We start from the raw sequence: 17,441 nt of genomic DNA, 5'->3' as shown, positions 1-17,441 counted from the left end.
AGAGTAGGGCTACCAGCCTTCAAGTGTACCCAAGAAATCTCCTGGATTATTATTATTATTATTGATGGCATGATGATAACAGAAATTATTGCAACCTTCTCATTGATCATGCAGATTAGAAATTGGCTATAGTTCTGCATATCAGTTTGCCTTGAGGTATTTTTCACTGAAAGATCCTTTTGCATGCCTGCTCCCCATCAAGCAGGGAAAACAGCTAAAGACCAGGCTGTTCCCTTTTGGAATGCAGTTTCCGATAAGTCAGCCAGAGGAAGCATGCAGAAACATGCAGATAGAATGGTTTATGCTGAGACTGGGGCACCAAAGATAGCAGGAAGAGAGAGGGAATGAATATGCAAATGTAAAATTGGAAGTTGGAGGGTTACCATGCAGGCAGAAGATCCATAACCCTATCAGCAGCCTCTGGGGGCTGGCTTGATGGCTGTAGGGAAATTGAACGAGGAACGGAGAACCCAGGTCATTGGCTCAGGCCACCCTCCCAACTTCTAAAGAGAAGATATTTAACATTATGTAATTGCATTTTTCTTTGCATGGGTGTTTTAGTAGACTGGTTTCCCCTGCCAATAAAAACCATCTGGTTTTTATTTGCTGCAGCTTAATAAAACTCATAAAAAGGTTTTCTTGTTTAGCATGGTTTGGGAGAGTGCTCACCTTCAGGAGAGTGTGGGTGGCCTCGGAGGACTAGCGGTAGCAGTGAACGGGGCTCGGCTCTGGGCCACGCCACACACCACCACTGCTTGTTCTCCGAGCCCCCCTCAGCAGAGTACAGGCAGGCTCGAAGAGTGAGTGGCAGCAGCTGGCAAGCACCAGAGCCCAGCCCCATTTGCCATGCCACCATTAGACACTTATGAAAACAGAAGCTGATAAAAAGTGAATTCTATGTCAGTTTACTTAGCGTAGGCTTTTTCTAGTAGAGGTGGCCAGAATTCCCGTGCGCTGCGTGGATGGACTGACACGTATCTCCCATTGAGAATCGGCAATCGGTCGTCTATCACCACATCCACCCAGTCTCCAAAATGCCAGAACTGAAAAACAAATGAGTTAAGAATGGCATTATTTTTAAAAGAAGATAATCCTGCCAATAATATAAAGGAGTTTTAAAATGGGACTATTAAACATGCTATCTGGTGTACTTCAGAGATGCACACACAGGCTTCATGACTGTTGAAGTTCATGTTAGTTTTAAAAATATGTATTCCTTTTTTGTTATTTTTCTGATTATACACGTTCATTTTCATTATTAGATTCCATTTTTACTGCCACCATATGCCAAGTTGACATTTTCACGTAACTGTGCATTTACCGTGACACTAAGATCTCTTTTCTGGCATTCACAGCTAGTTTCAACACTATCTGTATCTGTGTGATAACTAGAGCACAATACCCAATTCTCTAGAATTGCCAAAAAAAATTATGAAGTTTTCTTTAACATGCAAGCAATGCCAGTGACAATTTACAAACGTACCCATCTTAGAGATGGGTAAAATCATATTTTTTAGTTTAAAGACATACACTTGGAGGTTATGGCTTGCATCCACCAGAAGAGTCCCACATGCACTAAGATTCTCATGCAAACAGAAGTGTGGAACAAAACCCTTACACCAGCCTCTTGTCTTAAATTAGAGAATTCTGCGCCATTTTCTATTTGCGCAAGAAATTGTGTGCAACCTGTTTCTGGGCACTCTGAAAGCACTAGATGTTGCAGAAGACTGTTTGCAAGTGGCAGTGCGCTAAGTCCAATTATGTTTCCATTTGCTCATCAGTGGATTCAAGCCTGTGTCTAACTTGTTCTTGATGTTTAAGTCTAGTCCTGGCTTTATGTATCTAGGTAGAAGGCATGTGGTTTGGGGCATTTTGAGCCAAGTGAGCCAACTGAGAGGGGATCTGATAACCATCTTCAAGTATGTAAAAGGCTGCCATATAGAGGATGGAGTAGAGTTGTTCTCTCTTGCCCCAGAGGGATGGACCAGAACCAATGGGATAAAATTAATTCAAAAGAAATTCCATCTAAACATCTGGAAGAAATTTCTGACAGAGCGGTTTCTCAGTGGAACAGGCTTCCTCGGGAGGTGGTGGGTTCTCCATCTTTGGACATTTTTAAACAGGTTGGATAGCCATCTGATGGAGAAGCTGATTCTGTGAAGGTTCAAGTTGGTGGCAGGTTACAGTGGATGAGTGACAGGGTTGTGAGTGTCCTACATAGTGCAGGGGGTTGAACTAGATGACCCAGGAGGTCCCTTCCAACTCTATGATTCTACGATTCTATGATCTATGAGCCAGTGTGATGGAGAGGAAGAGTGCTGAACTTCATTGGATTATGCCCATGAGCACTGACCCTTAGGAAAGGCAGAAATAGCTACAAACAGTAAAATAAATAAATTAAAATGCAAACATTCTTTCCCCTCCTGGAAAAGGGCATGTAAATCTTCCATGTGGACTCTACCAAATCCTTCCATTGCTACCCTTCATGATCCTGCTGCATTAAAAATACCATCAAACATTGTTATGAACTGTATAGATAAAGTAACCTGCAGCAAGATAAGGTTGCCTTGGGCTATTATCTCTTTTTTGATGGATGAAAAGGATTCTACTGGCCACTTAAGCAGCTGGCTAGTACAGGTGTTCATCTAACAAATACAGCTGATTAAGTATTTCAAGAAAACAGGCAAAGAGAGGATTCATTGGGGACAACCAAAGGAGCCATTTCTGCAGTCATTAGCAAGCTAATGTAGTGTGGCATGACTTTGCTAACACTGTGGGGCAGAATCTCCAAAGCTGCTGTCCTACAGATAAAAAGGGAAAGTGACAGGGATATACTCGGCTGCGAATGACTATCAATTCCTGGCCCGGGGGGACACAAAAAGGACAAGTAAGAACTGAACAATCATAGGCTCACAGGGCTGCTCTAAGCAGAGTTACACTATTTTTTAAGCCCATAGACTGGTAAAGGTAAACGTAAAGGTATCCCCTGTGCAAGCACCAAGTCATGTCTGACCCTTGGGGTGACGCCCTCTAGCGTTTTCATGGCAGACTCAATACGGGGTGGTTTGCCAGTGCCTTCCCCAGTCATTACCGTTTACCCCCCAGCAAGCTGGGTACTCATTTTACCGACCTCGGAAGGATGGAAGGCTGAGTCAACCTTGAGCCGGCTGCTGGGATTGAACTCCCAGCCTCATGGGCACATCTTCAGACTGCATGTCTGCTGCCTTACCACTCTACGCCACAAGAGGCTCTCCCATAGACTGAGAAGGGTATAACTCTGCTTATGAAGGCACAGCCAGTTTCTTATCCTTAAACTATGCTGCTGTTGACATAATGCAATAGAGCAAAATCAGCCACCATGTCCAGGCAGTTTAAAGTAACACTTGTAGTGTGGCTACCCTCTTGGCTGCATAATCCTCCAACTTCCCATTCAGAAATAATTACTCCTCAGCCTTGATGAGAAAGAGTCATGCTAATGACAACCCCATCTTCACCTCTGGCCCCTGGGAGGAAGAACACGGCAAAGTGGCAGTGGCACTCATGGCAGATCATGCCCAAATCCATACTTGCTATTATTCCCAAAGTGACTGATAGGTCACCTGACAGGCAGGTCTCAGTAGGTTTTGCAGACTGATGGAAAAAAGCAGTGATTCAGTAAAGTCAGGTGGGTCGTCCTCCCCCCCCCCCCAAAAAAAAATGTTTGCTCGAGGAAACCATCTTTTACAGAGCAAAAGAGCAAAAAGCACCTATTTGTTGCAGTGTAAACTGTCTGGGAGAAGCCCTTTTCTTTGAGCCCCAGAAATGAAAGGTGGATTTCCACAGACACAATCAGGGATGAGAAACTACACTTTTAGTCCTTGACTGGAGCAACACAAGCTAAAAACGTCTTAAAGTATAAGCTCCTTCCTTTTCCAGACTGAAGATGGGTGGGGGGGGGACGGGGCTTTGTCTGATAGTTTTCAATGTTTAGGATGTTTTAATCTGTTTCTGGGTATTTTTATCCATTGATTTAAGTCCAGTTGCTGAGGGGGCTGGTCTATAAATCAACTAATAAAGAACTAATGGTCAGCTTGCCTTGAAACATATGTTTACAGACTGTTGGGGATTTTTGTCATCATTATACTTCCTTGATTGAGATAATTTGTTATGATAAAGTTTGAGAATCTTGCTCTAAGAGGCATCAACTTTATGACTATAGAATCTAGTTTTATTTCAAAATGCCATCAAGAAACAGCTCTCGTCATCCAGTCATGACTTTCAAAGAAGGATTCTTGTGGGATCACAGGTACAAGATCAATATCGTTCTTTGGGCTTGGTACCCTCAAGGGCCATCAGCCAAAAGAACTGTATTGAAGTAGCAGTATAAAGGAGCATTTGATATTTTTTTCTAACATTCCAAAGCTTCCAGTTAATTTAACTTTAAAAGAGATTCAGGAAGCCAAGTTTAAATTTTGCACTGCAAGAACTAGAAAGGCAAGTTTTGGTTTATCTGAGCCATCAAAGCAAAGTCTTTCTTCAAATGAATAAAAATAATCAAGGTTGTTTCATCTATAATTGTATTTGATTGGCAGAAAGCTAAAACTTGAGTCCAGTGGAACCTTTAAGACCAACAAAGTTTTGTTAAGCTTTCGTGTCCACACTCACTTCTTCAGTTACAATAAAAGTTTCCATGCCATGCAGGTTGAAGTGTTGCCTTTCGTGAAGATAGAATCAGGTAAGTAGCCACGCTGGACTGAAGCAGCAGAACAGTGTCTGAGTCCAATGGCACTGGACTCAACCTTTGTCCTGCAGCTTCAGATCAACACAGCTGTCTACCAGGAAGCTAATTTGTTTTTAAAGCTTATTAGTCACACTGAGTTGGATCCTCAAAACAGCAAGCAGGAGTTTTGCTTGAGGAACAGACATCCCTGCCCTCCCCTGTTCTCTTCAGTCCATTCAACTACCCCCCAAATTGTTGGGGGTACTCAGTAGCTCCGCTTTCCAAGGCCAGCTTTGAATGGTTGTGGAAGACAAGGGAGGGAGCATGAGAACAGCCACTGCAACTCTTTGCCAGCATTCGTAAGTCAGTGGAAACTACAGCCTTGGTCATCCATGTCACTCCTGGTTGATTGATCTTGTGCACACACTTGGAGATAATATTTGTTCAGCTGACAGGTATGTGTTAAGGGATGCTTTCAACAGCAGGCCTGCTGAGAAGATGCATTTGCTCCATACCAAAGGGATGGCTTCTTCCGGCCCAGGCTTTTCTGCTCAGATGCCACGTGGATTGCACAAGGGCTGTTTTTAGCAGCAGGTCTGCACTTTATAGCTCAGAAGATCATTCATAATTCCCTTCAGGGCTGCTTTTACAGCAGCAGGTCTGGGCTTTTAGCTTGATAATGTAGAAGGGGGCCTGGGGGTCACTTTCACAGTGGTGGGCCTAGGCTTTTTAGCGTAAAAGTTGCATTTTGCTTTAAGGGCTGCTTGAACATAACAGACTTGGGAGTTTTAGCACATTCATATGAAAAGGGGTGGGGGTGGGGATGTTCAGGCACCTGTGATATTTTATGCACTGTAGCTTAGGAGTTCTGCTTTGTGCTTTTGAGGAGCTTCACTTGGCCACTGTGACCTCTTTTTCAACTGATCTGCAGGGCAGCTCCAGAGACACTGCTCTGGGCAGGTGGTACCCGTGGTGTTCTGCAGACAGGAATAGTGGGGGTTATTGGTTGAAGGCAGTTGCTCTCAAACTTTTTGAAGTGGGACCCACTTCTAAACTTGATGTACTCCTGGGACACACTTGCACATAGTTCATGCAACTTTCCCCCTCCCCACTATAAGAATCTCATACTTAGCACATTTGTATTTATTGTTCATGTGTAGCATTCACAAGTACATAATACTACTGATTGACAGGCTGTATTTCAAGGTAATTCCACACATCATATGGAGGTAACACTAAATATGCTATCAAGCCTCCCTGCTTACCATGTTTTACCTCCTCTCTCCTGGGCTTGCGGTTGACATGTCAGAGAGCCACAATCCACTTTGGGATCCAGACTCACAGTCTGAGACCAAGTCCAAAGCTTATGAAGTTGGGTGTATGGCTTGAGACATCCAACAATGAGTGAGGTTTCCTAAGCCAGCCTCTCAGGACTGACCAGATCTAGGGTGGTGGGAATCCAGTGCTTTGTGTCTGCAGGTTGAAACAGGGCAATTTTCAGCTGTGGGGAGGCAGGGGGAGGGGAACCTCATCATCTTGCCAAGCCATTTTGAATGCCACTTCAGAGAGCAGCCATTTTGGTCTGCAGTAGAACAGCAAGACTAGAGTCCAGCAGCTCCTTAGATGCCAACAAGAATCAAAGCTCCCTCTGTTAGATACAAGTCAGAATGGCGATCCTTGAGTTGCGTTTTATTTCCCAGTCAAAAGGTAGGAGGGATTTGGAAATAATTTTGAAATAAAACAGCAAAGCCATGGACTTCACAGGGCTGAAAATGGACTCAGGATTCTTATCTCATTACACATGCCAATTTTCTGCCTCTAAACATTTCTCCTCTTCTCTAATCAAGCTGATTGCAATGTGCATTGTACCTTTGCACTCTGAGCCCCATCTTTGCAATATCCCCCCTACCTTCTGATTAGGATTATAAAGACTCAAGGATCTCTTCTCCACCTTTAATCAGATAAAGGAAGTGTTGACTCTCAAAAGCCTATATCCTAAAAAATAGGGTTGCCAGGTCCCCCTGGCCAACAGGGGTGGGTAGGGCTTCCAGATCCTGGAAATTTGGAAGTAGAGCCTAATGACTATTTTTTAATTTTTAAATGTTTCCATTTATACCCCACCCCTCCCAGTGTGCTGGCTTGGGGGGTATTCCAGCATCCTTTATAAAATAGTCATTAAAATAGAATTTTACATATAATTTTAAAACTTTAAAACCGTCTTAAAAACAGTCATATTAGTCATATCAACTGTATACCCAAACTGTTTCAGTTTTCAGGGAGAGGGGATATCTATATAAACGGGGCCCAAATGATGCTTAATCACAGTGTTTTGCTGTTCATCAGCCCCAACCAAATGCCTGGCAGAAGAGCTCCACCTTACAGGCCCTGTGGAACTGACCCATTTCTGTCAGGGCCCTTAGCTCTTCCAGGAGCTCATTCCCACAGGTTGGGGCCAGGACTGAAAAGGCCCTGCCCCTGGTTGAAGCCACATATACTTCTTTGGGGAGAGGGATTACCAGTTTGTATTGGATCATCTTAAGGTCCTCTGGGGAGAACGTCAGCCAAGTAGTCCCTCAAGTACACCAGGCCCTGACTGTGTATGGACTTAAAGGTTAACACCAATATCTTAAAGCAGATTCGGAATTCAACTGGGAACCAGTGCAGCTGCCTCAAGATGGGTCGGATGTAGCTGTTCCTTGATGTACGAGTAAGGAGTTGTGTTGCTGCATTCTGGACCTGTTGCAGTTTCCAGATCAGCGTCGAAGGAAGGCCCATGTAGAGCGCATTACAGAAATCCAGTCTATAGGTGAGCATCACATGAATCACTGTGGCTAGGTGTTCTGGACAAGGTAGGGCTCTAGTAGCTTTGCCTGGTGAAGATAAAATGCCAGCTGAGCCACTGTAGTGACCTGTGCCTCCATTGACAGGAAGGTGTCAAAGATCACTCCCAAATTTCTAGCAGATTACACAGCAGTAGACCGTTTAAGGCAGGACAGTTGCACTTCCTCACCTGGTCCCTTCCAACCCAGTGATAGGACTTCCATCTGGGAGGGGTTGAGTTTCAGATGGCTCTGCTTAAGCCAGTCAGTTACAACAAGGACTTTAGTGGGATACAAGGCCATAGAGTCCACCCTCCAAGGGGTGAACTCCAAGTCTGGAGAGTCCCCAGGCCCCACCTGGAGACTGGCATCACTACCCTGAAAAATCTTTTCAGTCTCTGAAATGCTACTGGACGTGTGCAGGTAAGGAGAAGCTAGGCACCACAGCTTTGTTGGTTAGATCTTTGAGACAGGACAGGATTGCCTAAGAGACAACCCAGTGGAAAAAGTAAAAAGGCTAGGAGTTCATTAGGGCAATGATCAGTTATTACTAAATTAAGTTTGTCCCAAGATTCAGGGTATTAAGTTTGACCTGGCAGCATCATTCTGGGAGGAGGCAACTGTCCTATTGTGAGTTTCATGCACATTACAGTGTTTGTTGTTGTTCTCCAGGCCTTCCTGTCCTCTATCATTCTCCGGAGTCCATTTAAGTTCGCACCGACTGCTTCAGTGACTCCAGTTACCACTGGATAAATCCTGATCCTCTATATATTTGTGAAACGCCCCAGTGGGAGGAGCGTGTTCGGGATGTCTGCATTTGAATATGGGCCAATCAGGGTGCGGCCAGCACAGATGTGGGGATAGGGAGTGGATTTTACAAAACAAGCACCATTTCCCAGAATTCTCTTCTGTTCTAGCCACCTAAGGCTAGATTTAGCCCCATCAGGTGGACTCGCATCAATTTTAGTTTATACGGCTGTTACAATCTCACTTTCAGTTCACAAAAATCTTTTGAAATATGAAATGACAGGCCCCCTACTGAAAAAGAATTTTGTTTTATCTCTTTGTGGAGGGGGAAAGATGCATTCTCTTAAAAGTAGCATTTGAACTAATTGCTAAGCTGTGCTGTGTTAGTAGCAACTTTGAAAAGATAGTTTAAGTACATTACATACAAGGATGTTTGATTAAGGGTATTTTCCCCGTGGGTTCTGAGGGTTTAGTTTGATTTCATTGTCAGACAAAAAAGTAGAACCAGATATACTGAGCTGCTGATATGGATGAGGGAAATACTTCCAAATTCCATAATAACATTTTTAGAAGAATGCCAGAATTGCTCTTAAATAATGCTTGTGAAGCTGAAGAGAAGGAATTCCTTAGACTGACTCTTTCAAATTAGAAACCGTATTAGAAAACCTTATATTACTAGAAATGAATACATATAAGAAGAAAATAAGAGATGGCTTCTTGTATTCCACTTTCCACTACTTGAAGGAGTTCCAAAGCAGCTTACAAAAACATTTCCCCAACAGATACCCTGTGAGGTAGGTGGGGCTGAGAGATCTCTAAAATAATGGCTCTGCAAGGACAGCCCCAAGAGGAACAACGGGATGACTGGCCAGTTGGCTGTATGTGGAGAAGTAAAGAAGCATAGAATAGACCTCCATCTAGTTCAACCCCCTGCACAATGCAGGAACTCTAAACTACCTGCCCGTCCACAGTGACCCCAATTTCATGCCCAAGTGATCCCCCCCGCCCCCCCCCCCCCAAATTTCCAGAATCCAGCTTGGCCTGGAGGACATTCACCTACCATCCAACAATTGTGATCAGCAATTCCCTGGTCCATTCAACACGACTTCAAAGTAGCAGAAGGGTTGCAAATTGTAAATGCTACTAATTTGCAGTTCCGCAAAATGTCACACACAATCTGCCACACTCCTGAAACAGTCCCGCAAAAAGCGATTCGTTGTAGCGCTTAAAGAGAAATCGGGAAAAATGGATTCACCCTCCGAAAAGTGCTACATTCTTGCAAACAATCTACAACAGTAGCAAAAAAGACCTGTGCATTCCCATTGTTGCGGTTCCAGCCAAGTCCCTCCCCCTGGCTCTCTCCTCTGAACTTCCGGCGAAGTGATCGCCATTTTTTTTTCTCGGAGCGAGCAGAAAGCAACGAACCGGCAAGCCTTCATTCACCCAGCGAGGCTTCTCCGGCTACAGTCCCTCCACAGAAATGCTTTAAAGCTCCCCTAAGTCCCCAAGCACAACACAGCCCCGTTTGCCAGTTCCCTTAATTTTTGGCCGAAAATCGCGCCCGTGCAGGGAGAGGGGATTTTTCTTTTCACTTGGGGGAGCGTGGCAACGATGAATCGCCAGCTCACATGCCAGCTGCCAGCTAAATGGGGCTCTCCGTGGCAACGAATTAACGCATATTCGTTGCAACATGTGTTGTTGTTTTTTTTTAAACTTTTCTTAAAGGGAAAGGGGCTTTCCCAGAGCATGATACCATCCGCCCATTGGCTGTTCATTTGACTGACGGCCAGGGGCGGGACAAAGCACAGGAAAAATCGCTTCCTGGCTAGCGATTTTTGCAAGACCGGAAACCTGTGGGAAACTAATGAAATGCTACTGGATTCTACTAAAAAAGCAGGTATGCGTAACGCTGAGATTGCACTTTTAAAAATAGCATTTCCGCTTTGTGGGACCAATTGGCAACATTGGTCCTTGTGCGGAAACACCCCCTGAGTATGTAAGGAAGAGCAACAAGAGACAAACACTGGCACATCCCTTCCTTCCCACCCACTCACAATCTGCCTAAGTTCATAAAATCAGCATTTCTGTCAGATGGCTATCTAGCCTCTGCTTAAAAACTTCCAAAGAAGGAGAACCCACCACCTCCTGAGGGAGCCTGTTCCACTGAGAACCACTCTGTCAGGAATGTCTTCCAGACGTTTAGCCGAAAATTCTTTTGAAGTAATTTCAACCCATTGGTTCTGGTCCAACCCTTTGGGGGCAACAGAAAACAACTCTGCCCCATCTTCTATATCAGTGGTCCCCAACCTTTATATCACCGGGGACCGGTTGACATTTGACAATTTTACTGATGCCCGGGGGTGGGGGGTAGTCTTTTGCTGAGGGCTGCCGCCGCTGCTGCCACCTGAGCCCCTGCTACACTTGCTGAGCCCCTGACTTCCCGCCGCCCACTGGAGGGCGCTGCCAGCAGCAGCTGTGCAGTGCCACGCCGAGGGGGAATCCCAGCAATGGCGGCCACTGGAGAGCACCAAAGGTGAGCCGGCAGCAGAGTGGCAGGGCAGCCCTCGTGGCAGCAGCCATGGAGGTGGATGAGGTGGAGCCGCGGCCTGGTACCGACTGATCTACCAGGGGTTGGGGACCACTGTTCTATATGACAGCCTTTCAAGTATTTGAAGATGATTATCATATCACCTCTTAGTCATCAAACCTGGTTCTACAGATTAGAGGCTGCCACTCTCAACCACTACCCTATGCTGGCTTTCTTTTTGGTCTCCTGAATCATTTAGTGTGCAAATAAGGTAAAGCTAGGCACAGCGGCTTTGTCGTTTAGATCTTTGAGACAGGATAGGATAAAGGATATCAAAGTGAATAAAACAACAGCACTTCTGAGATTTTGGCTGGACATATAATTCCAAATCATACTATAACAACAAGCATTACATACCCGAAAATGAAAAATTCCTGCATAACTGCGTCTGAAGTCTTGGTCTTTTGGAACAACATTTTCCAGGAATCGCTGCTGCACAGTCAAAGAGCCCAGAGCCGCTAGAAACCAGCAATCAGCTCCAAGAAGATAAGAGATTAAATGTTATTATTCCCAGTTTTGCACTCAGTCCCAGAAGGAGAAATGGAAGCATTTCTAACAAGGAACTCTAAAGAAATCTGATCCCTTCCTGACGGAATCCAACCTTTGCAGACTAGGAAAAAATAGATTTAATGAGTAACTGTACTCATTGCCTGACCAATCCATTTGAGGGCACCAGGCCAAACCCTCCCCAGGACTTCAGTGATCATGATACAGTCATACTATGAGAATTTTCCAGTCACCTGTTATAAAATGCAGGGAATAGGTTTCTAGCTATAAGTTTGTACTGAACAAATGCTAATAAAGGGTAAGGGGTTTGCCAAAGAGAAGTGGGAAGGATTGCTTGTGAGCCAGTGATTAAAAGCAGCAGTATCTAATCTGGAGAAATGGTTGTAATTCCCCACTCCTCCTCCACATACAGCCAGCTGAGTGACCTTGGCTCAGTCACAGCTCTCTCAGAGCTCTCTCCGCCTCACCTACTTCACACAGTGTCTGTCGTGGAGGAGGAAAGGTAGCTGATTGTAAGTCATTTTGAGAGTCCTTCAGGTAGCAAAATGTGAGGTACAATAAAACAGCTCTTCTTCTTCCCTGATTTGTTTATTTTCTCCTACGTTTCCCCCTGCAAGGTTGGTTTTTCAGCCTCAGAGCCAAGTTTGTGGATCAGGGTTGCTATCAACTGAAGCTAACATGTTTAGGCTATCTTTCATGGACTGGACCTTTTATGACACTGTCTACCTTGTCTTGAAGGACTGTTCTTATGGCTCCTGTGGTTAGTTGGTTCTTTAAAAGCAGTACATCACTATTTTAAATTAAGTACTAACAATGGGCTACCATGGCCTTTGGGGTCATTTTCAGGGGAGAATCTGCAGGCAAGAACAACTCTGTTAATTATCCCCTTTCAATGTTCCTCTGCTTGAGACTGGGTTGGAAACCTGAGTCCACCTGCAGTGGATAGGTCTGTCCTCATCTCTTAGCTATCAGATAGCACTTTTTAATGAATGCCTCCCACTATTTTCTGACTCAGATAATTTAGTAATTATATAGATATAGTAATGTCTGCTCAAGTGAAGAAGTTGGTTTTTATATACTGCCCAAAGGAGGCTCAAAGCAGCTTACAGTCGCCTTCCCTTTCCTCTCCCCACAACAGACACCCTGTGAGGTAGGTGAGGCTGAGAGCCCTGATATCACTGTTTGGTCAGAACAGCTTTATCAGTGTTGTGGAGAGCCCAAGGTCACCCAGCTGGCTGCTTGTGGGGGAGCAGGGAATCAAACCTGACTTGTCATATTAAAAGCCAACACTCTTAACCACTACATCACTACAGTCTGTCCCTGTTTGCAAGCCCCCTCTGGATATTCCAGCCAACCCAGACTATGTGTGGGAGTTGTATGAATATTATCAGGCTATGTGTTCCTGTGCCCCCCCCCCATTCCAGCAGCACTGAAATCTTCAATCAGTAGTGGGAGAACAGCAGGAAATCAATTTCCCCCTCTCTTTTCCTGGTCTTCTCTCAGTTCAAATACCCCACTGTCCTTTCTGAATTGCAGGTAAAAAAAAATATGGTTCCCTCCTATCTTTTCCTTTGCAGGAAGGGGAAAACCCCAAAGTGACTGTGAGCAGAAACTGGAAGGAAGGGAAACAGTTAATCAGCCATTGCCTCCTGCTGTTCTTCTGCAACCTGATTGCAGCTTCTGATGCTGCTGTTGGGGTTTAGAGTAGAGTCTTTCACAGGTCTCCCAGGCATTGGCCCTCCCTGTGCAAGGAAGAAAGGACTTGAGATCTGCCGGGGAACCAGAGTTCTTAGAGAGCAGACAGTGTTGTGATGACTCACAGGCCTCCTTTTCCATTCCTCCTGTCTAGTTCTTTTTATCACAGCTTGCCTTGCTGGCGTCCATTCCCCTGAATGTCCTAGCAACATGTCAAATGGAAGATGGACACGACAGACCGCTCAGCATCCACCAGACCCATCCTTTCCACATAATTTTTGGATCCCTGTTGGAAATGCTCTTATCTTCCTTGCCTCGCCAGAGCCTAAGAGTAACGTTATCTCTGACTTTGTTTTTCATTCTTCTCCCACATTCAGTCTATTACTAAATATCTCCACCTCTCTTTTTAAAACCTGCCTTTCCTTGTCTGCCTCAGCAGCTATAAACCTTTTGCATATCCAGGTCATCTCTCATGTAGACAATTTCAATTTTCTCTTTCCTGGTGCTCGCTTGCATTCACTTGCTCTTCAGCAGGCTGGAATAATTTTCTCTTCCATCACTGTGACCATATGAACCCTTGCTGCCCCATTTCCCATAGCACGGCCTCCTTCCTATCTCCCTTCGTGTTCTCCAGTACATTGTATTCCCTTTAGCTTTTCTCTCACTTCTCTTTCTTCCCTTTCTCTGCTTTTTCACGATCATGTAACAAACACTGCCCTCCCTATGCAGGTCCCCCCCCCTTGCCCATGCCTTCTGGATTAGCCAAGCCATCTTGTCTCCTTTCAGATCTCTCAAAACTCTTTAAGAACAACAAAACCTTTCCTTCACACATCATAGATTTTCCTGTTCTGAACTGCACTCTCTCTACTACAAGTAGATACTCTGCAAGCTTTTCTACTGTGTTGCCAAACCTGGGAATTTGTTCATCTTTCTCATAGTGAGGGCTTGCTTCCCAAAATGGAACTTAAAAGTTCATCACTTTGTATGTCCTGGATCATGTGCCATAGTCAGTAATGCAGTAGCCCTATTCAAAGCATCTGGTACGTACAGAGACCATGGGTATGGGTGGGTGTCAGGATTGCAGCCATTAGGCATGCTTGCTCCTGAACTCTTTGTCTTCATCAGAAATTCTCTACATGTGTAGCCTTGGTTCAGGCATTCTAATGTGTACACTGTACAGGGATGGCAGAATCTGGCCAAAAGGCATTATTCCAGCCCTCCTAATTATATGCATCACAGTGTAAGAATAGTTCTGCCAAGTGATAAAGATCTAAGTTTTTGTTATCAACAATAACAATGACAGCAATGATTACAATATTAAATAATAAGAATAAGGCTTTGATTATCTGAATACTAAAATATTTGCAAAAGAACTTGTTGAAAAAAAGGGGCAAGAAGAAATTGAAACCATGCTAAGCTATTGGAAAGGGGATTAGTAAATTGTTTTAAAATAAACAATGCACAAATGTTATTGTGTGTTAGCAATAAGTAGCTACCTGTAGCCTTTAAATATGATAGGAAGAAAGAGCATAACTGTCCACCAAAGGCTAGTCAATGGCAAAGAAAACGTTGATCTCACCTATTATCCCTTGGAGAATATCAAACCTGCTCACGCCATCCAGAATTAATTCGGGGTTTTCTACCATGTCCTTGAAAAAAGGAAAAAGAGAACATGATTTTCACATTTAATAGTAGCCTATACTTCCCTATTATATTCCTTCAGTGAATGTAATTTGTACTACTCCCTGAGAAATTTTGTTTTGTACTGAAATTCCAGAACTAGAAAGGTTCCATGTAGACATACAAAAAACCTTTTATTAACTTGAAAGATAAATCTTCCTTCCCTCACAAATCCTAATTCCCACACTTCTTACAACTGTTTTTAAGATCCTAATTTTCAAACAATTTCTAGGTCTGAATCTGCACGGAGCTTTTTTTCCTGCTTTTGATCCTGCTGAATTCAGATCAATTTGAACCTGAGTCTTTGTGCTCCCCCCCCCCCCGACACACCAACTTGAAACAGAAACCCATTTGCTCGAGGTTGGGCGTGAGCGAACAGGTGGGGGGAGGGGATGCCGAGTCGAGCTGAAACGAGACAGCATCAACCTCTCACAGAATGAGGCAAATCTCTGCTGAGAGAAGTGTGGATTGTGGAGCACAGTCACCTTAAAAAAAATAAATCTTGCAACCAGGAACTAGGAATTCTTTGAACTGGCGCCCAGCCTATCAGGGACAGACTTCCTTGTTACACCGTTGGAGTCAAAGCAACCAGTTATTTCAGGAAAAGCAGACAGCCGCACACTTACTCATATGTCTGTGTTAACATTAATTCAGACAGTGATAACACTGAGATTCAGTAGATCCCAAGTTTTCTTTTATGATCTGACATGATATCGTATCATAAAATGGAACAGATTAGTAACTTATATGTTTGTTTATTGATGTGTCTGTTTATTAGCTTTGAGATTACTGGACTTTCCCAACTGAATCCCCACTTGGGCAAATAGCTAAGGCATTTCCGCACATTATCAAAAATAGAATTACACCAGCTGGATTGCATAGTGCTAAACATTATTGCGCCTCCCGACCATTCCACACCTTCTTGCTGTCTCGCTCTTGTCTGCCGCCTTTTTGCGCTTCTTACTCTCCACAAGTGCTCCTGGAAATGGCAGAAGAGAGCAACGTGCTTTATACGTGACTCTCTTCTGTCTGTCAATCAATTCTGGCAACCAATCCCTTTTCTCCATGTTTTAAAGGGCCCATGATGCCTGCTATTTTTTTAAAATAAATACTTCTCCGTTTAAACGCCTCTGCATCTAATCATAGATGGCTAGTGCTTTTTGAATGCCATCCCTTATGGTAGTGGTCCCCAACCCCCGGGCCGTGTCCCGGTGCCAGGCCGCGAAGGCCTCAGCACCGGGCTGCGGCTCCCTCTCCCCGCCCCCCTCCGCAGTGAGAAGCTCGCCAGGCCGCAAGCAAATTGGCCGCCAAAGTGGCCAATTAGCTTGTGGCCCGGCAAGCTTCTTGCTTTGGGAGAGGGGGGAGAGTGAAGTGCGGCCGGCAACACGCCATCGGCGCAAATGCGCATGTGCAAAACTGCAGTGTGTGCGCATTTGCGGCCCCACCGGACACAAACGAGCATGCGTGGCAGGTCCCGCATTTGCGCTGGTGCTGCTGCGCATGCGCAGGACCTGGATCGCCCTCTCTCAACGCCCTGTGGCAGCGGTCCGCGGCAACAAAAAGGTCGTGGACTGCTGCCTTATGGAATCGTGAGTCTTGATACTTAAAAAAAAAAAATCTTGTTCCTGATTATTTTTGGGGAGGGGGAGTCTTTAGAGAGGCATGCTTTGTGTTACAACTTTGGGGAAAATTACAAGGAGGCAGAGGTAGCACTTCTTCACCTCCAGACATTTTTTTGGTTGGTGGCCTGCTGATTGCTCTCCTGTAGCTTGTGTTTTTTAGATTGGGGAATCCACTTTATGTGATTCCCCAGCTAGCACTTTAAAATGGAGGATGTAGCAAGCAGTTTGCTGCCTGGACACTGGATGTTGATGATGTCATGTGGAATAGCCAGAATAAAATGAATACCTAAGGTAAGCATTTCACTACATTTAACAGGTGTGGAATTGCCCCTATTCAAGGTTCAAAGTATAACAACAAAGATACTGTGGATCATGTCCACTTTCACCCCCAAGTAACCAATAGATTTACATTTGACTCATGTACTGTGGAAAGCACTGCCTATAAAGGCCATATGTGCTAGCCTGTATCTTCTGAGCACTTTGGGACATGGTTGCCGATAGTTGGGGCACGGCTGAGTAACAATTCTTTTGTCACACTATTCTTTTGTCACACAGAAGAGCTCTTTCCCAGCATGACTGGAAGCTGTTTTCCTGTTGTCGGTACTATCAAGTAAAGACCTGATGTGTTTTTTATGATGGTCACTAGGGTGTTGTGCCCTGAGGCCCTACCCACTAAATATTCCTGAAATAAAAGTCCATTTGTTTGCTTGTATTCAATAAGCTTAATGAAATGGAAACAACATTTCCTGCCTGGGACTGCTTCATAAGAGAGGTGTCACTGCCTATTCATCTGATTGAATTAGATGTAGATTTCAGGAGTAATTGATGTCTACGAAAGACATGCCGTGTTTTGTTGCCACTCTCTGTATTTCAGCATCTGTAGCATGATGCCCTTTAAAAGGACACAGCTCTCATCCCACTGAAGTCAGCTTTCATTTCCAAGGACACAGCCTGGAGAGAGAATAAATTTTCCCCTGGTTTTGATTGTCAAGGAATCCCGTGGGAGTTTGCTAAACTTTCCCTATAACATGCAGCACAGAGATGGAATAAAGTCAACTGCCATGACTTGCTAGTTCTCTCATTTA

At 44.5% G+C, this 17,441-nt stretch overlaps 1 protein-coding gene across 6 annotated transcripts in view; it reads right to left on the bottom strand.

Moving 5' to 3' along the window:
* Window positions 1–17,441, bottom strand: part of LOC143839167 (calpain-13-like) — a 132,238-nt gene that overhangs the window by 78,436 nt on the left and 36,361 nt on the right. For 5 of the 6 annotated variants that reach the window (XR_013231656.1, XR_013231652.1, XM_077341002.1 and 2 more), the window contains exons 3-5: window positions 14,634–14,703; window positions 11,210–11,328; window positions 910–1,043 (exon numbers count right to left, since the gene is read on the bottom strand). Coding sequence is in view for 4 of the 6 variants with exons in the window: in XM_077341002.1 (XP_077197117.1) it covers window positions 910–1,043; window positions 11,210–11,328; window positions 14,634–14,703 (323 nt within the window). In the remaining 2 variants the exon portion in view is untranslated. Of the gene's footprint in view, window positions 1–909; window positions 1,044–9,325; window positions 9,490–11,209; window positions 11,448–14,633; window positions 14,704–17,441 lie in introns of those variants that run through there. The other variant, XM_077341003.1, reaches the window with a different exon arrangement.

Source organism: Paroedura picta, chromosome 1 (genome assembly GCF_049243985.1).
Source record: "Paroedura picta isolate Pp20150507F chromosome 1, Ppicta_v3.0, whole genome shotgun sequence".
In the NCBI taxonomy this organism is placed as follows: domain Eukaryota; kingdom Metazoa; phylum Chordata; class Lepidosauria; order Squamata; family Gekkonidae; genus Paroedura; species Paroedura picta.
Note: the sequence above shows the minus strand (reverse complement) of the source record. Positions and strands in the feature narration are given on the sequence as shown.